This window comes from Leopardus geoffroyi, chromosome C3 (genome assembly GCF_018350155.1).
Source record: "Leopardus geoffroyi isolate Oge1 chromosome C3, O.geoffroyi_Oge1_pat1.0, whole genome shotgun sequence".
NCBI classification, from domain to species: Eukaryota; Metazoa; Chordata; class Mammalia; order Carnivora; family Felidae; genus Leopardus; species Leopardus geoffroyi.
Window position 1 is genome coordinate 87,658,249 of NC_059338.1, and position 24,101 is coordinate 87,682,349.

A 24,101-nucleotide genomic window follows, 5' to 3' on the forward strand; every position below is an offset into this window, starting at 1 on the left:
CCCAAGCTTGAAAATCCCCGGGCAGATGAGCCTCACCCCTGAACAGTGAGGGACTCTTTAAACCTTACCTGGGCAGAGACGCAAAAGCCAGCCTTCTCTGAGAAATGGCGGTGTCCCAGTCACCTGTCAGCAGCAGCCCAGGGAGGGGAGTGACTTACCTCGGGTCACAGGAGGGCAAGCAGTGGTCCTGCACATGGCCTGCAGATTTCCTTCCCACTCATGCTGTTCTCTGCAGTATTTTATGAATCTATTTGTGAAGACCCTGGAGAAGGGAGGACCTATCACTTACTTCTCTGTGTCCAAGAGATGTGACAGATTCCCACATCAACATGTACGCCCTGTTTTTAAAGTCCCATTTGTGCTGTCGGACCTCACCAAGACAGAAAATGAGAAATGTCAAATGAATCTGTCATACTGCTTTGAAACGAGAGGTGGCTGAGTTGGAAACCTCATGCCATCGAAGCCAGGCAGCAATGAAGAACAAGGAGCAGAGGAAAAGGTTATAAAAATGTTTAGTCTCTGCTTTATTGAGTTACAACAAATGAGCAACAAGTTAGAAAAAATGTTTTTTTCCAAACTCCCTAGCATTTTATTTGTGCAGTATACCCAAATGGGGGGTGGGGGAGGGAGGGGGTTGCAAACACAATTCATATTGCAACATTTACACCAGATATGTCTCTTGGTTTTTCCTCTTTAAAAGTTAGGACTAATTGGAAAAAAAAAAACACACACACACACACAACAAAAAACAAAAGTGCACTCAGGAATCTAAAATTGGCCCAAAAACAAACACAAACAAAAAAATCAGATCATGGTGAGGCTTCAGGCTGAAATCTTGTCAAATACCACACTGAGAAAAGGCAGTTAGGAACAGAAATCAAAACCAAAGTTGTTCATCTTTGTACCATCTAGATAGGAAGACCTCTTTTTGTTGGAGTTTCACAAAAGTAACGATAATGCTAGAAATGTGGAAGCCCTTTCTGCTGGTATCTAACAAGACGCTGAAAGAGGGAGCCACCTGCTCCCTAGTTCTCTGGTGCTGGCTCCGCCCAAGGTCAGCCCAAGAGGCCAGGCGGAGGAGAAAACCAGATCCACCTGTTGGCAGTTCGGAAAGCCCTGTGCGTGGCTAAACAGGGACCCCAGAGGCGGCTGGTGGGGGAGGGAGAACCAAAAATGGGCTTGATCTGGAAGATGTGCCATCTGTAAAACCCTCTCAAAGTTCAGACAGAAGCCCAAATCCTAGCCCTTCCCATGGAGAAATCTCCCAAATTTCAAACTACTTTTAATAAAACGAACTCTCCCTACCTAAAATCCAGTAGATATAATGGCACTAATGCTAACATTCCCCCCCTCCCCAAAATTAATAAAATAAAGATTAAAAAAAAAAAAAGGAAAAAGAGAAAAGCACATGTGATCAGCCCTCCCTCCTGGAAAAAACCTTACAATGGTAGTGCTGGAAAAGGACGTTGCCCTTGATTAAAAAGGTAACAAAATTCCCACATCGTACAAATTGGTTCCAGTATAGCAAGAAGTGGGGGCCAGGGCAGAGGAGCAAACTATTTACAAGGACCCATTGAAAACGCAGTAGTAGGACTTTGGCACTATGAACAATTCCTGCCGGTCCTCCGGGCAGGGTGTGTGTGAAGGCTGGGGCTCCGGCACCCAGCAGCCACACGCCGGCTAAGTGGTTCCACTTGGAGCCTCTGGCCAGGGTGGCCCACGGCCGGGGAGGGAGGTCCTCTTCCTTCCTCAAAGAGCGTCCCCTTTATCAGCAATGTAGTTCTGACGGACTTCCCTAGAAAGACAACGCAAAACCGGAGAGAAGAGATGTCAGGAGATGATCAGTCCCTGGGTGGAAGGCAGGTGGGTCACTCTTCCTGGCTCTCTTGGGGAGGACCCCTTCCAAAGCCATCCTAGGACTTAGAGGAGAGACAAGTGCCCCAGTTTGGGGCCAGTTTTTAAAAAAAATTTTTTTTTAAATGTTTTATTTATTTTTGACACAGAGAGAGACAGAGCATGAACGGGGGAGGGTCAGAGGGAGAGGGAGACACAGAATCTGAAACAGGCTCCAGGCTCTGAGCTGTCAGCACAGAGCCCGACGCGGGGCTTGAACCCACGGACCGTGAGATCATGACCTGAGCCGAAGTCGGATGCTTAACCGACTGAGCCACCCAGGTGCCCCAGTTTTTTTTTTTTTTTTTTAAAAGAGTGTATTTTCCCGAGTACAGTCTGACATCACAGGAAGCGTCCCCAGAAAGAGACCTTTGAAAATAGGATGACTTTCTGGGCAAGTGGAGGTGGTGGCCTGTGACTCTTTTCATCATTACAAGGCCTTTTTCTCATTCCTGGAGGGGGAGCCAGTCACAGGGGCTCCTAAAGTTCCAGAGTCTGACAATACTACATAGTATTACAGACTTCTGTTGTTTTGTTGGCTGCAGCCTTTTCCAAGCATGGTAAGGTACAGAACAGTGATCATAACAAGATGAAACATTTTAAGTGTATTTAAAAAAATTTTTTTAATGTTTATTTTTGAGAGAGAGAGAGAGAGAGAGAGAGAGAGAGAGAGGCAGAGAGGGAGGGAGACGGAGAACCCGAGGCAGGCTCCAGGCTGTGAGCTGTCAGCACAGAGCCTGACGTGGGGCTCGAACTCACAGATCACGAGATCATGACCTGAGCCAAAGTCGGATGCTTAACCGACTGAGCCACCCAGGTGCCCCTTAAGTGTATTTTTAATTCGATATCAACCTTCAGAGGTGTGTGACCATTGTTCCCATTTTACAGGTGAGGAAACTGAGCACAGAGAGGCTAAACACTTTGTCCAAGATTGTACAGCTGGGAAGTGGCCCCATCAGGATTCAAACCCAGGCAATCTCCAGAGTGTCTGCTTATAACATACCAACAGTATTAAGAGTCCGAATGGAGAAATGCTTAATCCTTATGTTCTTTGATGTTATTAAAACAGCACAAGGACCCTCTTGTGAGTTGAACTGTGTCTCTTCAAAAGATACACTGTTGTCCTAATCCCCAGTATCTCACAATGAAACCCTATTTGGAAATTCCTTTACAGGGATAAACAGTCATGTTAAAATGAGGTCATTAGGGTGTCCCCTCATCCAACAGAACTGGTGACGTTATAAACTGGAAATCCGGACACCGAAACAGATTCGCACAGAGAGTACACCACGTGAAGACGAAGCCAGAGACCATGGTGATGCATCTATGAGCCAAGGGACGCCAAGGGACGCCAAGGGACACCAAGGACTGCCAGCAACCTAGCAGAAGCTAGGAGCGAGGCGTGGAACAGATTTCCCTCACGGCCCCCAGAAAGAACCAACTCTGCCAACACCAGACTTCGAGTCTCCAGAACTGTGACAGAATACATTTCTGTTGTTTAAGCCACCGCTTTGTGGTACTTTAAGGCAGCCCGAGGAAGCAAAGACAGACCGCCATGATTACCCTTGTGGGTTCCCAGGATCTGGAGCTCCTGGGAAAGGAATCCGAGGGGAGGGCCCAGGACTACAGCTAGTATTCCATGACGGGCTGGAAGTTTATCAGATCTGTGGATTCCTGAAGCCACTGGCTTTTTCTTTGCCTCCTTCTTGGAATGGCTGCTTCTAGTGGAGAGGACCCTAAGAAGTGCCTTTAGCACAGGGGACCCCAAGAGCAAGCAGACTTGACTTCTCAGCCAGAGGTATCAGCAGGTCACCTATACGGTCATTCTTTCTTAATGTCAGGAGGTCAGCTGTCCCCACATTTCCTAGGTGCTCTGACTAGGAGAATGAATGCTGGAGTTAAGAAGCCAACTGGTGAGAGAAACGTCTGTGGATGAAACCAGATTCCGGGGGTGTCCTTGGGATCTGGTACCGCCTGAAAGTGATCCGCAAAAGTCACTGAACTGTAAGAACCACAAGGGTCCTTACAGGTGGTGCTGTCACATCACTCAGTTCACAAGGAAAAGGAGGGAAGCTCCGGGAAGAAAGGCGAATCCCCCGAATCACGAGACTTCTCAGAGGCACAGTCACGGTAATGACCTTGGTTGTGACAACAGTGACAGGAACTGATATTTCTCTCACACTTACTACGAGCCAGGCCCAATGGTAGGTGCTAATGCTAATGCATCCCGTCCACTCCTTATAGTAACCAGACTGTTAAACCTACTGTGGCGTGAAGAAACAGGGGCTGAGATTAAATGATGTCAGGCATGTAGCGAGTGGTGGAGCCTGCATTCCTCCAAGGTCAGTCCAACTTCAGTTGCTCCTCCCACACCTGATCGGGGTCCAGGCTCCCTGTCCTACTCACACAGTCTCCCCCTGCATGGAGATACCTGGGGACAGGGAGAGCACGTCTGCTTCAAAGGCAGGGGCTGGCGGTTCTGGGCACCCAGAGAGGTCCACGTGCCTACTGCCGATCCCACGGAGAGCCACATGCACCCCCGGGTGGGCACAGGGACCAGAGCCAGGCTCCTCCTGTGCTCCCCAAGGAACTGGCTTTCCCCCCAGCAAACAGGGTCTTTCACCACCCTTGCAAAGGGGGTGCCTCTGGTGGGGTGTCCACCTGAGCGGTTCTCAAGAGCCCGGGAAACAAGGCCCAAGGGGGGTAGGCCGCTACTCTTCATCCTTCTCCCAGCCAGGCTGCAGAGCATCAGGTCAGCACACGACTGTGGGTATTGGCTGTGGTGGGTCAGAGTGGAAAGAGCCGTGGGGTCGGAGTAGCTGGGATCCAGGGCCTGCCACTTCCTAGCTGTGTGTCCGTGTTACTTCCTTAACCATCCTGAGACTCACTTCCATCCCCCCATACCTGCTGGGCCACTGGGGGCGGGGGTTACAGGTGGGGAGTGCCAGGCATGCAGGTGCTCCCGAAACACTGCTTCATTTTCCTTTGAGGAAGGCCAGGTGTAAAACTGGGGCCTTAGGGGGTGTGTGTGTATACACGTATTTACTCTCTCTCCCTCTCAAAAGTGAAACTGAACCCTGTCTCTTCAAGCGAATGGCAAAAACTCACATTTTTAGATATGCCTCAATATGAAGGTGGTTCTTCATCGGGCGATGTGTTATGATTCCCTTGTGTCATTTCTTGTGGACACCAACACACATAAACCTCCAAACAGGTGTATTCACGAAGAAAAGAAATACTGAACAAAGCCCTTACCACCCCCACCCCCTTCCCAAACGGACTGCAGAGGGCAAAAGGGTGACCTGGAGAAAAGGACACCAAGTTGCTTCTGCAGAGACCCCAGATGTCCGTGGGTGGCTCTGGGCCCTGGGAGCACCCTGGGACCTCAGCTCTCCTCTGGCCTCTCCCAGGGTGTGTGGCAGCGGGCAGGACTGCGGGGGCTGGCAATGCTCTCAAAAGGGAGGCTGGGAAGCCGCTGGGAACAGAAGGCGGGGCGGTTTCCCTTCCCCATGAGGGACACAGCCGGTGGCCCAGTCACTTCCCCTTGGGCAGCGCGTCCTAGCCACAGACTGCTTCCCCGGAAGGCTTTGCCCCCGAGCACCCTCAGGTCTCCTTGTCAAACGCCCCTGCACCAGGGATCTCCAGCACAACGGTATCACGCGGTCTTCAAACTGCCTGGTTAATTGTACGTCCTCTGAGGACATTCATGGGGCCCGCGGTGTTCACTGCTGACCCCTGGCCCCCCGCCCCACTCTGGGTCTGGCCCACACAGTATGCCCCGGCGTTCATTAGTGAAAGAAAAATGGGACAAGCACGCTGCTCTTAGAGGGGTGGCTGGTTACACAACGTTGGTGACAAACTCCCATCTCGGGTTTTTATTTTAGAGTAGCACAGTGATTTTGACTGTGGCCTCTTGCTAATCCCCTGGGCTTCTATCCGCAATCTTACCACTAGGACGGAGACATTCCCCAAGGCAGAGGACCAGTGACCCGATGGATTATTTGATCCTAGAGCACCGGATCTCCCCTTTGGGAGGAAACAGCAAGATCGTCGGGCCCTTTGCTTATGACCACTATTCTGCCAAGTGGATGTCTAGCCTCTTCCTGAACACTGCCCGGGACAGAGAACCCTCTGCCTTCATAGCAGTCCCTTTCTATCTTGGGGACAACTTGGAAGGCTAAAAAGTACTGTCTAATTCTTTAGCGAAATCTGCTTATTACTTTACCCACTGGGGAAACATGAAAAAATTAGAATTCTTTTCCCATGTGATACCTGTTTCTGTGTCTCTTTAATCTGCCCTGTAGGGATTTCCCTAAGCCCCGCGGACTCAGGAGAGAGTAATACTGTACTCCGTGAGACAGAGAAACAAGCACCGTGATAGTGATTTATTATCTTAATAATATTTGAGCCAAACTTTCTTTTCTTGAGAAGGGGCATGCTCCGATTTTAATTAGAATTGGGAAAAGGAAAACATGGTGGCAGGGAGAGGGATTAAGCCATTTCCCAGTGGACCAGGAAGACTCCATCCCATCTCAAATCGTTCCCATGCCAGGCCTTGGTCAACTCTGGCATATCTGGCCAAAGCTCTTTCACCGCAGCAGTTTGGGGGAGCCTCTGGGCTTGGGGAAATTGCTGAGACTTACAAGCCAGGCAAGTCTCCCCCAGGCTGCTTGCAAGGAGGCTCAATGGGAGAAGGAGTCAAAGGGGCTATTGGCTCTTCCTGCCCTTTTTCCATCAGAGGATATTATCTAGAGGAGTCCAAAGAATTTGGGCAAACAGAATCATATTTTAAACTCACTAGGCACACCCCTGACGTGTTTATGCATGTGGATTCGGGTTTGAATGCCAGCTCCCCCACTTTCTAGCTGAAGGATCTTGGATGAGCTACCTTTCTGTGCCTCGTTCTCCTCAGCCATAAAATGAAAAAGAATAGTGTTGACTTCAGAGAGTCATCAACACATGCAAAGTGCCTGGCACAGTAAGGGCTCAGCAAATGTTACCCCTTGTCATTGCCCCCCATCCTCACCCCCACCCCTCTGAGATGCGATTAATACACAACAGCATGAGCTTGTACAAGTGGGGCCCCAACTGAAAAAGCCAAGTTGGAAGGCATTCAGCCAAGTTCTTCTCCATAAAAAAAAAAAAAAAAAAAAAAAAAAAAAAAAAAAAGCGTCAGGGCACCTGGGTGGCTCAGTCGGTTGAGCACCCAACTCTTGATTTCAGCTCAGGTCATGATCTCATGGTTCATGGGATCAAGCCCCACATCGGGCTCTGTGGTGACAGTGTGCAGCCTGCTTGGGATTCTCTCTCTCTCTTCCTTGCTCTCTGCCTCTCCCCACCGTCTTTCAAAATAAGTAAACATTAAAAATAATCATAATATACTAAAAAAAAAAAAAGACTGTCAATTCAGAGCCAGCAACTAAGCAACTGCTGATGCTAACTGGGCCCTTGTTTAGGGGATTTCACTTGTATTATTTCATTTAATCCTAACAACAACAGACAATTCTATTAGTGCTATGGGCTGAACTATGTCCCCTACCCCACCATTCATATGTTGAAGCCTTAACCCCAATCTGACTGTATTTGGAGATGGGCCTTTAAAGAGGTAATTATGGCTAAATGAGGGTCATGAGGTGGGGCTCTAGTGTCCTTATAAGAAGAGGAAGAGACATTAGGAGGGCACAGGCACAGAGGAAAGACTAGGAAAGGACAGGACACAGAGAGAAGTGGCTGCGTGCAAGTCAAGGAGAGAGGCCACACCAGTAACCAACTCTGCTTGGAAACTTGATCTTGAACTTTCAGTCTCCAGAACTGCAAGGACATAAATGTTGTTTAAGCCACTCAATCTGTAGTGTTCTGTTCTGGCAGCCTTAGTTGACTAATATCGTTAAGTATTAAAGTTATAGAGACCTACTAGTAATAGAGAATAAAGTAAAACATATGGCCATGTGGATGCTCTAGAATTTTCCGGCATCCATCCTCCATTTACCACTATGGCAGGAAGGTCTGAATGCCCAGATATCTGCAACATGACTTCCTTTTACTCCTTCCTTGAGTATCTCAGAGCATCTAACCTTTCTCTACAGGATCATACACACTGAATCACATACAGTCTTCTTTACTGGTGAGGTAGAGGAGTTTCAAGGGAAATTTGGATTATTTGTAGGTCACATACCACTCTGGTTTTTAACCCATGAACTTCTGTGAAGTATGAACTGGGCAAATCACTGCCACAATGGCCACCTTTTAGGTCCCCCGATGTGAAGTTCCCTCTGGTCTCAGGGCCTTTGAGTATGCTGTATCTTCAGCATGGAAGGCTACTTCCCCCTCTTCTCTGCTCAGCCAACTCATACTTGACTTTTTGGATTTTAACTCATTTATTATCTCTTCAGAGAAGCCTCCCCCAACCACTCAAATCAAGTCAAATTCCCCTATCGTATATTCCCACAGACTGTGTACCTTTCCTTCAAAAAACCTGTTAGCATGGCAATCTCTCCTTTTTGTTTGGTTAAAATTTCATCCCTCACTAGACTGTGGGCTCCATGAGGGAAGGAACATGCTGGGTACCACAGATGTTCAGAGTTTGAACACACCCGGAGTGTGGCATGCCAGAGGCATCCCACAAATAACCTGATGCATAAATGGGTCGAATCACTTATTATGGATGTCTCTGGACCAGTTACTTCCTCTCCTTGGGACCCACATCCTTCCTCTGACAAATGAGAGAACTTAGACTTCATGATTCCTAAATTGCTACAAGCTGCCCAAAGCACAGTGAGAATTCCTAGCGTGAGAAGCTCCAGATTTAGGTAAATGGAAGTGGTAACAGTTAACTCTCCATTAGGTGCCAGGGCTGCGAGGCTAATGGGCAGTCCCTGAGAAGCATCACCCAGTAAATAACCAGTGAGATTCTCCAGCAGACCTTTTCCTGGAGCTGCTCACATGCATGGAAAGCAAACTGTCCCCAACTTCTCTCCTCTGTCAGCTGTCAGCTAATAAGGCTAATGAGTGATGGAAAATGAGGAGGAAGGGAAGGGGAAGGAGGACGGGAAGTGAAAGGAAGAGGGAGTGGGGAGGGGGTGGTAGGGGAGGGGGAGGAGGAGGAGGACGAGGAGCAAAGGACTGAAATACCAGATTCCAGACAACTGAAAGTCAACTATGTTTGTTAATTCTCAGGTTGGTTCAATACATTGCTATTAAGCACCCCCTCCAAATTAGGCACTAGGGACTCAGAGATTAATAGGATATGGTCCCTACATTCAAGGGTCTGGTGGGGAGAGACAGAGAAACAGATAATTACAGTTTCATCCATGCATCCATCCATCCATCCATCCGTCCACTCATTCAAATATCTGTATTTAGACAGCTAATCTGAACAGACTGTGGGGCACGCATATCCTGGATCCTCAAGTGTAGCCAGGATGCACCAGTTGGTAGCCTTGAATTTTTTAAGCAAGCTGAACCCTGGAAAATATTTTTCACGAAATTTATCTCTTGTCCAAAGCCATCCCTAATCATGAGTTGGAAACTGTCAGGAATTGGGAGGTAGCCAAGTTAGTGCACGAGTCACTGTGTATTCGTGTTTGACTATAGTATTAAGAAAGAGTCAAGTCCTGCTGGTCTGCCCTGACCCGTGGCAGTGGTACCAACTGTGGTTGGGTCAGGCACTGGTGCCTCACAGATGAGAGGTGGCCTCCGGGCGCCACCAGCTGCTAGCTGAGGAACCCACGCGTCTCTCTGAGCCTCGGTTTTGCCCTTTGCACAACAGGAAGAAGGCCATACCTATGTCACGGGGATGAAGTGAGGTTTAAATGATTTAATGGATGTGCTAAGAAGAATGCCAAGTACATGGCATATACCGGTATATAGAAATTCTTAGTAGTAGGAGTACTGGGATATTCCATCTGGCCAAACATTGAGGCATATGTCTGGCAATGTTTGGCTCAAGTATTCTGACTCATTTTTAGGAAAGGAGGAATTTACTGTTCAGCCTCTTACCACGACAGGTCTCTCAATGGATAGCTCCATACCTGTTTGGCCCCAGAGGATGAATCATCACAACACAATTCAAAGGTAAGGAGTCCCTTTCTGTCTGCCCTCAAGGCTGAGTGAACCTGGCCCGGGTCAACCCTGTCGTGAGCTTGTGAAGCTTCGGCAGAGGGGATGCTGAACCACAACAGAGGAGGAAACCCCACCCTGGAGTTTGCTCTCAGCTGCTCACCCAAGTTCATTCTCTCTCTTTCTCTTTCTCATACGTACATCCCATAACACCTTTTACGAAGCTGAAACTGTGCATTATTTTCAGGATTATCGTATGTGTAACAACTGAACCCAACTGCAGTTTCCTAAATAAATATGTGTTTAAATAAAGGCATCACTGAATATTTATGAATTTCAAGAGACCCATGTGTTCGGTTCATAAAAGCTGTGAAGTAATTTGGAGGGATTTCTTCCCTCTAAGTTGAAAGGTTCCCTTAAGTGGGTGCCTCTGTCCGGGATGCCACCACCAGGCCAGACCCGCAGCCCTTTTCTCAATGCAGTAGCACCTCGGAAACATCAGGAAGCCAGTAGGGACACTGGGTGCTACCCGGTGTCAAGCAGACCATAGCATCTTGTTTGGGAACATTTTTCAGCTCACACTGGAGGGCATTCGCCATAAATAAACATAAAAGGGGGTTCCACGGTATTTCTGGGTTTGTGTGTGTGGGGGGGTGGGTGGGAGGTAGAAAACAGCCAGTTCCTTCATCTCTGAATTATCTAATATCAACTGTCAAATCTAAACACCCACCTCCCAACCCCACCCTGGGGGTCATCCAGAGACAGGGAGTTTCTGTCAGAAACAGAGAGGCAGAGACAGCAGTAGGAGGTGGGGCTGTGGAGGGAAGCCAAGATGCTGGTTGGGAGAAGGAGGGTATGCTCCTTGGTTTCTGAGCCTCAGTTTCTGGGCCTATGAAAATATACAGTAGCTTACCTCTCGGCGTCACTAGGAGCACCGAGGAAGACCATCTGGGGCCAGAGCACTTAGCTCAGCCTCTGGTGCTCAGGAGGCCCTGCACCCACCCTTCCATCCTTCCTCCCTTCCCTCCAAAGCTGCTCCTTAACGGTTTTAGCATTGCTTCCCCCTTTATGTTTCTCTTGGGCCTCTCGTGGGGAACAGGCCTGATGGTAGGCAGAAGAGCCGGGCATGTTCCCCTGTCGGTGGTGGTACAGCTTGGGGGAGAAGGGATGGGGACAGGTGGCCTCAGGGCCCCTGGGGAGCTGCTACCCCTAGACAAACCCCACTCAGCCATGGGGACCTGGAAGTGCCATCCCAGCTCACTCTGGGACACGGGACACTCACAATTCTACTCAAACTCGGCCAACACAGCTGGTTCAGAATAGCTTTTGCTTGCTGTGGAAAACCACAGTCATTTCTTTGAGTTGCCTTTTCTCATCGTCTCCTGAACCCCAAACTCAGCCTTCTGGCTGTGCCCAAACTCTCTTGGTTCCTCAACTGTACCATTCCTTTTCTCATCTCTGGAACTTTCCTTGTCTGTCCCTTTCCACATGAGCCACTCTTCCTTGTCAGTGCACCGGCCAGCTCCTTCCCTTCAGCTAGTCTCTGAGACAGATATCCTTTCCTCCGGGAAGCCTGCCCTGACCTCTGGATGCCCCTCCTGCGTGCTCCAGTGCACATCTGGGCGTGTCCCTATCACACCATGGATCACCCCGGCTAGTAAAGGAAAGAGCAATTTTCTCTCTCCTTGGCCTGACTGAGCACCACGTGAAAGGGCTCTTATCTGCTTTCTTCATCCCGTTATCTCTGTCACTTAGCACAGAGACTGGCACATGGTAGGTGTGCAGAATGTATTTGCTGGATTGAACTGAACCCTATTGTCTACTCCGTGGCAGGAGGAAAAAGCAATCGGGTAAATTTATGTCATGCGCTGGAAAAGGTCAAGGATAGAAGACAGGGCAAGCTAGGTCTCAAAGGAAGGTACGAGAATAGCCAGAGGGAGGAACCAAGGTAGCCAGATGGTGGGGGGCAGTTGGTACTATTGGACTTTAGCCCCCTCCTGCCACTAGCTCCTCCCCTCTGGACCGCCTCCTCACCTGTACCCCATTACGATTCCCTCTTGAAAAGTCGGGGTGGGGGGGGGCGGGAAGAAGCCCTGATGGCATCTTTGATTGGCTGTTCCTTCAACTGCTCTTTCACTAACTGATGGAACCGGCTAAAATACGGTTTCTAAGAAGACTTTATTTTTTCATTTATTTCTTTACTGCTATTTCTTACTATGAAATAAATGAATTGATGAGGGGCATGGCCAGCCAAAGTTGTCCGAAGTCGTTAATAAAGAAGCATGGTAATTTCCAGGGCTCCCTTCGGGACCTTATCAATCATTCTGGAGGTTCTTACCTTTGTTTCATTATTTTTAAAGATGACATGATGGGGGGGGGGGGGGAGCTTCTGTTGCCTTTTAAGTGACCTCTGGAGAAGCCAATCTGGGCAGAGCGTAAATCACACCTCTCCCTCCTGGTTCCAAGCTGCCCGTGGAATGTGTCGGCTTTGGCCAAGGTCGGCTCTCTGCCTCCTGCACCCCTCTTCCCGCTGCCCCCTCTATTCTAAACCTACCACCAAGCAAGCTGCTGTGTTTTGAGGCCTTGATTTGCACAGACCTCTTGTGAAAGCACAAACACCAGGGCCTGGGTGCATGTCCCATCATGTGGATGACACGGCCATTAGTAACCATGGCAACCTCCCTTCCCAGGCTTTTGTGGCTCCACAGGCCTAATTTACACCAGTCTCTTCCAGATTTGAAGGGGTTCTGGGGACCCACTCAGCACAATTATGAGCTGTGTTATATAGTGAGAAACTCGCCTTCCTTCAGCCATGACTGGGCAAACACCAAAACCTGTCAGGTTGAAAGAAACAACCCCAAATCTCTGGCCAGTAAACTTGGTTAACTACCCTTAAAAATCCAAGAAAGGAAAGAAAATGAAAATGAAAACAAAACAAAACAAAACAAAACAACACAGAAAGAAAAAGGAAAAGACACATCCTTTTCAGGTCCGTTTCTTACAGCAGCAAACAGAAAGCAGGCAGAGGCTGTGTCCCTATAACTGCTTGTAGATTGAGGAACGGAGAGGCCCCAGAGGGTGCGTCCAAGATATGCCACAGCGCTGTCACTCATGGGCAGGGCCTTGCAAACGAGGACACAAAATCCACCAGCCGCTAGTGAGACCCGGAAACCGAAGGGCTCCATAGGAATCTGCTTTTTGCTCCCTTTCCTGCTTCTATTCTCTCTCGCTAGGACTTGCACCCTCCACCCCGCACATGCCTTAATGTATGTCCTCCTTACAAGGGACCAGGAGTTCATGATTTCTCTGGGGCCTTCTAGCACAGTAGATAACATCTCAGGAAGGACCAGGCAAGGCCATCATGTGGCACACGCCTGCCTATTGCAGACCACTGACTCTAGACATCTCGTCGTCAAAATTCCCTGACTCCAGGGAATGAGTAACTTATGATGGACACCTGGACCCTGAGTTCCTGGATGCCTGAGAGGACACGTGCTCCAGACCGCAATGGTCAATAAAATCCCCAGACCCCAAGCAAAGATGAGACTCCTGCTCCTTTCCTTTTTAAGTCTCCCAGACGCTCCGTCCGTATCTGCTCTCAATCTCTCTCTCTCTCCCTTCAGTAAACTCTGCTCTCACCTCCTGCTGGCTCACACCTGCTTTCCATCCTGCATGAAGCCAAGGACCGTTTTGACTGGTCCTGCGGGACCCCCTCCAGGTCCTCTGACCTGGCCTGCCAGCATCCCTGGTTTCCTTCCTTTTTCAAACAAGAACTTTTAAAAAGAACTCATCATCTGTGTCAACATCTCTGTACCCTACAACCTATATGGACTCTGGCAATACAGAGAAAGCCAGCCAGCATCCTCGCCTACTTTCCTGCGGGGAGCAGCGAGGGGGTTACCTGTTAGGCCTGGCCAGCCTCGGCAGGGATGCTGTCGGAGTCCGAGCCGGCCTGTTCTGCGGTGCCTTCGGCTGCCGTCTGACTCCAGCTATCCGACCTGTCTGAGATGGCGTCCTCCTCTCCGACCGTGACCTCCACCCAATCCACAACGCCCGACTCCTCATTCTCGTCGCTGCCCTGGCTGTCCCGGCTGCTGCCCTCCGACCTGTCCGAGGTGGCTTCAGAAGGCTTGGCCGGCACACCATCCTTGGCTTGCTCGTTGCTCACTTTCACCCTGGGTACCAGCTTCTCCAAGTCCTCTTCACAGAGCTTTTTGGGGTCCTTGTAATGTTGCTGACCCACGTCACTTCCATTCTTTGGGCTCTCAGTGATGACGGCTTTCACTGCTTTCCTTGGTGGGGCGTCATAACCGTGATCTCCTGCTATCTGCTGGTGCTGGTACTGCTCCATCCACTTTAAGGTTCCGGTTTTTAGCAAGCACCTGTTCTCTTTGAACCAGCGCACAATTTCAGTTCGGACCAGGCCCGTCTTGGCTGCTAACTGGTCATACTCCTGGGGAGTAGGCCACTGGGTTCTTGCAAACGTGCTCCGCAGGAGATGTACCTGTTCTTGATTTTTCGTAATTGCTGGTGAAGGGCTGGGCAGAGAACTGGCTAACTGGGCACCGGAGAGCTGGTCAAGTCGAGACAGAGCACCATTGGGGGCCACCACATCTTGGCCTTTTTTGCCAGTCCCCATGGAATCCAAGACCGCTTGTTCCATGCTGTCCCGAAGCTTCCGTCTCTCTGAGAACCAGGATTCGATCTCTCTCCTGCTCAGCTTGGTTTCCACCCTTAGTCTATCCAGTTCTGCTTGGGTCGGGAAAGAGCTTTTCAAAAAGCTGTCCTCCAGGGTTTTAATCTGACCCTGTGTTTTTTCTTTGAATTTCTGTGGGGCAAAGTCCGGGTATGCGTGGTACGCGCGGCCGTGTCGGGAGGCTGCGATGGCCAACTGGTCTTTGGCAAGGGATTCGCTGGTGATGTGGACGATGCCTCTTTGACACCGATACCGGTGATCGCTGAACCACTTCTTGATCTCACTCCTGGCAAGGCCGGTCACCTCGATGAGCCGATAGACCTCAGCATCGTCAGGAAACTGGCTCTGGAGAAAGCTTGCCTTGAGATGCGCAATCTGCTCCTTTGTCTTCTTGCGGTCACTGGCTGGCGTCAGCACAGGGTTGGCCACCTTGGGTGGGGGCTCTGGCACCTGAGCGATGTGTGGACGCTTGGGCTCGGGGGCGGCCTGGGGAGTCACTAAAGGCCTTTTTTGGCCATGGTTGGTCACTCCGGCCACGGCAAGCGTGATGGGGGAGCAGGAGACCGTTGTTGATCCGCTGGTCACCTGAGTCAGCACCAGGCTGGTCTGGCCGAGAATCTGGCACGGCAGAGCTGTCTGGAGGATGGGCTGTGACATCTTTGTGGGCGCCAGCTGGGCCGGCAGCACGGTGATCGTGGGGGGTACTGACTGGATGGTGCCATTAAACATCTTTTTCCGGGCCTCCTCCACTTCCTCCGGGGACCAGCTGATGCCATGCTTTAAGCGCTGTGTGGCAAACCAGATTCTGATGTGCTCTTCTGGGTGTTTGGAAGCAGCTGTCAGCCAGGACAACTCGGCCTGGGTCGGGTAAGGGAACTTGTTGAAGGAGTTGATCATGGTGGCATTCGTGTCCAGGGCAGAGTTGTATTTGGTAGTATTCAGTGGGACGGGGACCTTCGGGACAAGGTTGATATTTGGTGGGAGCTGGACAGAAGGCGTGACGTGCCCTAATGTGTCCTGGAGGAGTTCCACGCCTCCGAGTCTCGAGAGGATCTCAGCCGCGTCTGTCACCAGGCGGGCAGTCCCTTCCACGTGGTTCTCGGGCGTGGCCTCCTCCGGCTTCTTGGGCACCTTCTTGGCATCGGCTTTTGGTTTCCCTGGCTTCATGATGGGGGTTTTACTCACTGAGATTCCGGGATCACCGTCGCCGCTTCCGGGGCCGCTGGTGGTGATGGACACGACATGGTTGGTGGCTTCGATGGACTGCTCTAAGACAGTTTGATTATTGCGCTTGATTAACTTCAGCTTGAAGTTGGTCTCCCCGGGATGGAACTTGGAGTTGTGGTCAGACAGGGAGTCGTACTTTTTGGTTGTGAAGTTACATTCGGCACACACGTATAAGGGGTTGAGAATCACGTTGGGGTGCTGCGTGTCAACGTGCTCCGTGAACTCGTTCAGGTTTTGCGTGGAGTAGGGGCAGTATTTGCATTCATAACCACCTTGGAGTTTTTTGGATTGGTTTTCCCCTGTAGATTTCACCTCTATCACTTCATTTTCTTTGGAAGAGTTCTCGGGTTCTACTGTCCAACTGTCCTTGGTTGTTTCAGGCTGTGTTGTGCTGTTTCCTTTTTCTTTGGCCCTGTCTCCTTCCTCGGGCACATCTTGTTCTACTACTTGTGATGTCCGAACCATGCACGGGGTTGTGGATTTTCTCTTGCTCGCCATGCCGTCTGTCTGTGTGCAACAGCTTAAATTTGGGGAGGGGGGTGGGTAGGGAAGGGGCAGTGAAATTTTTGGAGCAAATCAGATAAAAGGCTTTGGGCTTTATTCCCCCTCCAATGGCTTTGGCTTCCCTTGAATGCTGAAGTCTAGTGTTTGAGTGTTCAGAATGATCTCAGCACAAAAAACTGTAACTGCTCCAATGGCTAAACACAAGAGGCAGCATCATATCTGTGGGACAAGAACAAAGATAGGGTCAGTGTTTTTCCACAAGGCAGAAGAAACTAGCATTTCTTTCTAACCCACCCCAACTGGCACCCACAATAAAGCAGACACCTAGGTACGCACAGACAGTGAGAGAGGGTGCACATGAAAATAAAAGATCACATTCTTTTCTTCCTTTCTTTGGGAAGGGCAGTGGGAACCGGCCCAACGCAAGCAAAGGAGGGTGCAGGTCATTCATTCATGTTTAGAGGCAAACAGATACAGAAATGCAATGAAGGCTCTAAGCTCTGAAGTGATGGGTGGGGTGGCAGAGATGAGATGTCGAGATGTCGCTGGGCTCTCAAGCTGCTTTAATTGATGGTACATCAGAAGCAAGATGCTTACCTGGGGCCACCAAATGGTGTTTATATGGGTATTAGAAAATGGATATCAACTCTTGTTTCTTATCACAGAAGTCACCAGTATAGAAAATCCAGAAAATGCTTTCAAGTATAAAGGAGAAAAAAATCACCCTGAATACTGTAGTTCCTTTATTTCACTTGAAATGTTCCCTCTTTCTATAAATAATGAGCAAAATAATGACTTAAAAATGGCTGCATGATACTACCTTGGGGGGATATACACATGTGATACATTTAGTCATTCAGCTTTTGTTGGACATTTTTTTTTTCTTCAAATTTTGGCTCTTCTCAACAAAATTGCAGGCAACACCGTGAGTCCTTATTTCTGGTAAGTCCTTAGGATGAATGCTTAGACACAGAAGCACTGGGTTAAAGGATATGTGCATTTTAAGTTCTCTTCACTCATTTGGCCAACTTTTCCATCAGCTGGCCCTTCCCCTGGCAATGAACGGGAATGCCCGACTTACCACTCGACCTACATGGAATATTACCATGAAAACGCCTTGCTGATTAGATAGGGTTAAACCATCTTTTTTTTAAATAAATTTTTTAACGTTTATTTATTTTTGAGACAGATTGAGAGAAGGACTGTAAGCCGGGGAGGGGCAGGGAGAGATGGAGACAGAATCCGAAGCAGGCTCCAGGCTCTGAGCTGTCAGCACAGAGCCCGGCGGGAAGCTCGAACCCATGAACCGTGAGATCATGACCTGAGCTGAAGTCAGATGCTTAACTGACTAAGCCACCCAGGTGCCCCCAGGGTTAGATGATCTTTTGTGCTTTCCTTCATTGCTAATCAGGTTGAACTGCTTTCATAGATTTACTTGCCCTGTGTGTTCTTTCCTTTTGAATTGTTTATTCATGCCATTTTTCTCTTGTGATGCTCAGTGGTATTGATTTACAAGTCTCTATATTAAGAGTATCAGTACTTTATTATATTTGTTGCAAAATGATTCTAGTCGATCGTTTACCTTTTATGTTCATTCGTGTTCGTTCGTAGATGGCATTTTTCGTGTTTTTCCATGCAAAAGTTTTACGTTTTAGGCAGCAAATTTACCAACCTTTTTCTTTTGTGGCTCCTTTCGCTGTGATTTTATATATAGAAAGTGGTTCCCAGTTACAAGAAACAAACTGCTGGTTGCCAGAGAGGGGAGGGTTTGAGGGGCAGATGAAGTAGGCGAAGGGTGATTAAGAGGTACAAACTTCCAGTTGTAAAAAAAAAAAAAAAAAGTCCTGAGATGTAATGTACAGCATAGGGAATATACTCAATAATATTGTATTAACTTTGTATGGTGACAGATGGTAACTATCTGATTGTGGGGATCATTTCATGATGTATAAAAACACGGAATCACTCTGATGCACACCTGAAACTAACAGGATCTTATATGTCAATTATACTTCAACAGAAAATAAATAAAAATCACTTGTACATTAAAAAAAAAAAGTGATTCCCTGCCTTGATAGCTGAGACATATCATTCTATGTTTTCTCAGAGTGTTTTAGCTTTATTTGTTACATTTAACGCATTTGGAATTCAACTGATCTTGGGTTAAGCTGTAAGATACAATTCTAACCATTTTTTTTGAGAGTTACCAATTATCTCATAGCATGTATTGTGTTCTCACTAATTTGTGAAATCATCTCTGTCATACATTACATTTTTATATATACTAGGGCGTTTCTGGGTCATTTATTCTGTGCCTCTTATCTAGTTATTGACACACATGACTTAATTTTTTTTTTTTGTAGATTAGAGTATGTTTTAATGTCTGGTAGAGTGAGCTCCTCCTTATCACTCTTCTTTGGCAAAACATTTCTGGGTTAGTTTGGTCATTTCTTCATATAAATCAATTCCCATAAATCAGAATCATCTGCAAAATAAAATCCTGTTAGAATTCTGATTGGAATTGCATTAAACAAATATTAATTTGGGAATACAGGAACAATTTGCTTATCAGGAGTAGCAAAGTCGGGGAAGTGGCAGCGTCCAGTGTGTAAATGCACGGGCTGGTGTAAAGGGCATCTTTCATTTTGTGCTTAAAGGAGAAGGGAGATGTGTTTTGAAAGGAGTAGAGCTGACACCTGGGGAGAAGGGAAAGGGAAAAGATGGCTGTTACCTCCTGTCCCTCCCGTTGCCTTGGGGTTGAGTTCCACTGAAGAGAGTGCTCAAGGGTGGAAGTGGAGGCTTATTTTTACGAGCAACTCTGCGGGACTGTGCCCACACACATCTGCTTAGGGGCTCAGGTGACAAAGCTGAGCAGGACTTGGGGAAGGGCATTTCCCCCTGTGAATCCAGAACCCAGTTATTCTAACGAGGAGCCCTGGCATTCCCACGCTGGACAACGTCATCAGCAGTGGGTGAGTGTCCCTCCAGGCACTGGTGAGGAGAGGACACGGGCACAGCAGAGCAGAGGGGACCGTGTCTTTTTGCTGACCACACCCAAACTGACATCTTCAGCCTCCATGTCCCTGCTGCTGACACTCTTGGTTTCCCCCTCAGCCATACGTTACCTCCTCCAGAGTTTCTCATCTCTGTCAGTGGCTCCACCATTGGTCATTCCGGCCCAAACTCTCTTGGGCTCACCCCAACTAATCCGTCAGCAACGCTGTTGACTCTGTCTTCAGAATAAATCTAGTATCTGACCCTCCGCACCACTTCCCCACCCCCCTGCCCCTGCCTTGTCTAAGCTACCGTCCTCTCCCACCTGGAAGTCTGCGGCAGCCTCTCAAGGGTCCCCCGCTTCCTTCCTCTCTGGAGCAGCGGCATATTTTAAGATAAGAATCAGTTCATGTCACCTTTCTGCACAAAGCCCTTTCTCCAAGCCCTTATAACAGCCTGCAACCCCGGCACGTTCTGGCCCATACTGCCTGCTCCTCCTTGCACGTCACATTCCGGCTGCTGGAGCAGGGGCATCCCTTCCATCTCAGGACCTCTGCCCTAACCTCCCACCCCCGAGCTCCTCAGTGCTCACGTCCCCATTTAAAAGTCAACCTCATGGCATCTGGGTGGCTCAGTTGGTTAAGTGGCCGACTCCTGGTTTCAGCTCAGGCCATGATCTCACAGTGCGTGAGTTCAAGCTCTGCGCTGGGCTCTGTGCTGACAGTGTAGGGCCTGCTTGGGATTCTCTCTCTCTCCCCCCTCTCTCTGTCCCTCTCCCCTCACTCTCACTTTCTCGCTCAAAAATAAACAAACATTAAAACAAAAATAAAAGGCATCCTCCCACAGAGAGACCTTTCCTGACCACCACCCCAAGTAAATCAGTGCCTCCCTCATTACTCTATTTCCTTACTCTGCTTGGCTTTGCTTTCTTCATAGCACGTTTCAATATTTATTTATTTATTTATTTATTTATTTATTTATTTATTTATTTTGTCAATATATGAAATTTATTGTCAAATTGGTTTCCATACAACACCCAGTGCTCATCCCAAAAGGTGCCCTCCTCAATACCCATCACCCAGCCTCCCCTCCCTCCCACCCCCCCATCAACCCTCAGTTTGTTCTCAGTTTTTAAGAGTCTCTTATGCTTTGGCTCTCTCCCACTCTAACCTCTTTTTTTTTTTTCCTTCCCCTCCCCCATGGGTTTCTGTTAAGTTTCTCAGGATCCACATAAGAGTGAAACCATACGGTATCTGTCTTTCTCTGTATGGCTTATTTCACTTAGCATCACACTCTCCAGTTCCATCCACGTTGCTACAAAAGGCCATATTTCATTCTTTCTCATTGCCATGTAGTACTCCATTGTGTATATAAACCACAATTTCTTTATCCATTCATCAGTTGATGGACATTTAGGCTCTTTCCATAATTTGGCTATTGTTGAGAAGCACTTTTCAATATTTAAAATTTACTTAGACATTTTGTGACTGAAGGAGGGAGGAGAGAGCATTTACCTACTTTTTTCTTCCTCTAGGACTTTCAATATGCCAGCCACTAGGCAAATGTGGCTCTTCGAATTTAAGTTAATTAAAATAAAAGAAAATGAAAAAAAAAACCAGTTCCTCAAGTTACACTGGCCAATACACTGGCAATTTCAAGTGCTCAATAGCCACACGTGGCTGGTGGCTTTTGTATTAAGCAGCGCAGAACTTTTCTATCATTGAGGGACCTTCTACTGGACAGTGCTATTCTAGAACATAGATTCCATAGAGGCAGAAACTTTTCACTGTGGTTTCCTCAGAGCCTAGAACCACACCTGGCCTGTAGTAAGCTTCCTATGCATGTTGGCTGAAAAATTAACTCAGGATGGCTGCCTCACGGGGCCTGTGGCTGATACGGAGAGAGGAGGCACGGCAAAATGTCCTGCTGTGTGTGCACGTGTAGGCACCCTTGTGTGTGCGTGCACGTGCGTGAGTGTATGCGTGGGTGTGCGCCGGGGGCATGAGCAGAGGGGCTCTGTAAGGGGGAAGGAGGTCCTAAAGTGCCACAGAGGGTGTCCCTGTCGTGACAGCTGGTGGCTACATTTGCACACACTAGCCAACAGACTGGGGAATCTGAAATATAATTTTTAGAAATTTTTTACATGTTTATTTATTTGAGAGAGAGGGAAAGAGAGAGAATGAGCAGCAGAGGGGCAGAGAGATAAGGGGAAGAGGATCTGCAGCAGGCTCTGTGCTGACAGCAGAGAGCCCGAAGCGGGGCTCGAACCCACGAACCTCAAGATCATGACCTGAGCCGAAGTCAGATGCTTAACTGACTGAGCCATGCAGGCACCCCTGAAATAGAATTTTTAAGCAAGGGAGCAAAAGAAAACTTTTCGCCTGCAAAACAAAGAAATCGGTGCAGGAATGGGTTCAGGGGAGGGAGGGGGAAGAGATTCTTCTTAGAGAAACTCCCCATACGTAGAATGACTTAAATCTGTTGACAAATGGGGCCCAGAAGTGAACCAAACTGTGGTAAAACATCCTAAAACTTCTCAGTGTTCCAAAAACTGTGGTTCAGAATAAAGAGCATCTTCTAAAACTCATTTGGCAACCAGGAGTCCAAACCACAGCAGATCAAAAAGAAGGAAAGATGAAGGAAGAGAAGACAGACGTGGGGGCAGGGCGAGAAAACACGGAACCTTTGAAGAACTCATCTCTTGGTGGGGGGGGGGGGTCCCCGTGATGGAGTCACAAGAACCACGGCCCTGGGAAGAATCACCCCGGCACCAGAAGGGGGTGAGCATCTGCACAGCAGAAGCACGTGGTCTGCCTTTTTGAAAGTCTGTGAGCCGCCAGCAAGATCGGGACCAGCACCCACGAGGCCTGGGCCTCGCCGGCACGAAGGCTACAGTACTGCCAGCCATCTTCAGGCTCGGATGGACACCTGCCAGAACTGGCAAAAATAAAGATGTCAAAATGCACGTTAAAAGTCCCCTTCCGTGCTGGGGGAGGGGAGGTGAGCATCACAACCCACCAGCCCTGTGCAGCCGGTCTCACCCCGGCTGGCTTCCCAGGCGCATTCTGTGCCCGCCTGAGAACATTCGACCTCTGGGCGGCAGCGAGTTCTCCCCTGGATGCCCAGCAGTGGGGCCTCAGACGCGATCCTGCCTTGGGGCGGGTGGCCTGAGCCGGTTAGGACTGAGCACATTTGTGCCTAAGATCCTGGCGCCCAGAAGGAGAGGAGAGGAAAGAAATCTCCTTCGTCTGTGACATTCCAGGCATCCCAGGCCTCACAGGACAACTAGGACAGAGCGCGACAAGCACATGGTGCACGGAAAGGGAGCCAAGGCACCGACACAGACCCTTGCCTCCTTTGCGTGTTTCTGACACTCGGTTTTCCTTTTATCCACCACGGCATCTATCACTCACCACAAAGAAATCCAATGATGAATGAGAAAGGACAAAATCTTGGAATAAGTAACATGGGATGAAAACGGCCAGCCTCTACAGACCATCACGAATGACTCCCTTCCGGGCGTCCGCTGTGCTCTCTTCCCCCTTCCCTGCTTGGCGCCTCTGCTTCTCCATCAGCCCCTTTGTGTTGTGCGTGGAATGCAGTTCGATTAGACCCCTGTGTGCTGAGTTTGGCTGTGGAAACGGGGCCCACAAAGAGGAGGAAACCGTGTCCTTATCCTCAGGGAGCGCACAGCCGGCGTTATTACTGAGCCAGGGCTGGAGCACCCCAGACGGGGAGGCTTAACCAACAGGAGTGTTTTTCTCACAGTTCTGGCAGTTGGGAGTCCATGACCAAGGTGTCTGCAGGGTTGGTTTCTCTGGAAGCCTCTCTCCTCGGCTTGCAGATGGCCACCTACTTGCCCTGTCCTCAGCACGTCCTTCCTTGTGTGTGCGTACCGCCTGGTCGCCTCTTCTCAGAAGGACACCTGTCACACTGGACTGGGGCTCACCCCAAGGGCTTCCTTTAACCCTAACCACTTCTTTAAAAACCCTTTCTGAAATACCTCACATTCTCAGGGGTAGGACTGTAACTCGTGAATTTGGCAGGTGGCAGGGGAGACCCATTTCAGCCTGTAACAGGCAGGCAGGGGAGTGCCCACCGAATACCCTCCATGGTGCAAAAGTGATTTATTTGTGTTGACGACAGATACCGAGCACTATGAGTGCAGATGCGATTCTGGGTCCCCAGGACACACGAGTAAACACACAGGAATCTCTGCTCTGGTGGGACTCGTGTTCACAAGCTGACATGAGCAGAAGCCCAAGAGGTGATGAGCTCTATGGGGAAAAAGTCAAGCAGTGATGAGGCTGGGGTGGGGAGTGCGGTGACCTGCAACTTTAAGCGGGGAGGTCAGGGCCTCCCTCCACGAGAAGCCAGGGGAGCATTGGGACGTTGCACAGACAGGAAGGAGAAAGAGTTTATGAAACACAGAGCAGGCCGTGCTTAATTCCTTAAGACAGGGTAGGAGGATGGCTAATGGCTTCACAGAGGAGGGAATCGTCTTAGAAATAAAACAACCAAGGGGTGCCTGGGTGGCTCAGTCGGTTGAGCGACCGACTTCGGCTCAGGTCATGATCTCACAGTCCGTGAGTTCGAGCCCCGCATTGGGCTCTGTGCTGACAGCTCGGAGCCTGGAGCCTGCTTTGGATTCTGGGTCTCCCTCTCTCTCTGCCCCTCCTCCACTCATGCCCTGTCTCTCTCTGTCTCAGAAATAAAGATAAAAAAAATT

At 49.1% G+C, this 24,101-nt stretch overlaps 1 protein-coding gene across 5 annotated transcripts in view; it reads right to left on the minus strand.

Annotated features, from left to right (window-relative positions):
• Nucleotides 1-495: 495 nt before the first annotated feature.
• Nucleotides 496-24,101, minus strand: part of ZHX2 (zinc fingers and homeoboxes 2) — a 164,764-nt gene continuing 141,158 nt past the window's right edge. For all 5 annotated transcript variants that reach the window (XM_045453785.1, XM_045453788.1, XM_045453786.1 and 2 more), the window contains 2 exons: nucleotides 13,853-16,597; nucleotides 496-1,795 (listed from right to left, as the gene is read on the minus strand). In XM_045453785.1, the coding sequence (XP_045309741.1) occupies nucleotides 13,856-16,372 (2,517 nt within the window). In that variant the 5' untranslated portion in view covers nucleotides 16,373-16,597 and the 3' untranslated portion in view covers nucleotides 496-1,795; nucleotides 13,853-13,855. The remainder of the gene's footprint in view (nucleotides 1,796-13,852; nucleotides 16,598-24,101) is intronic.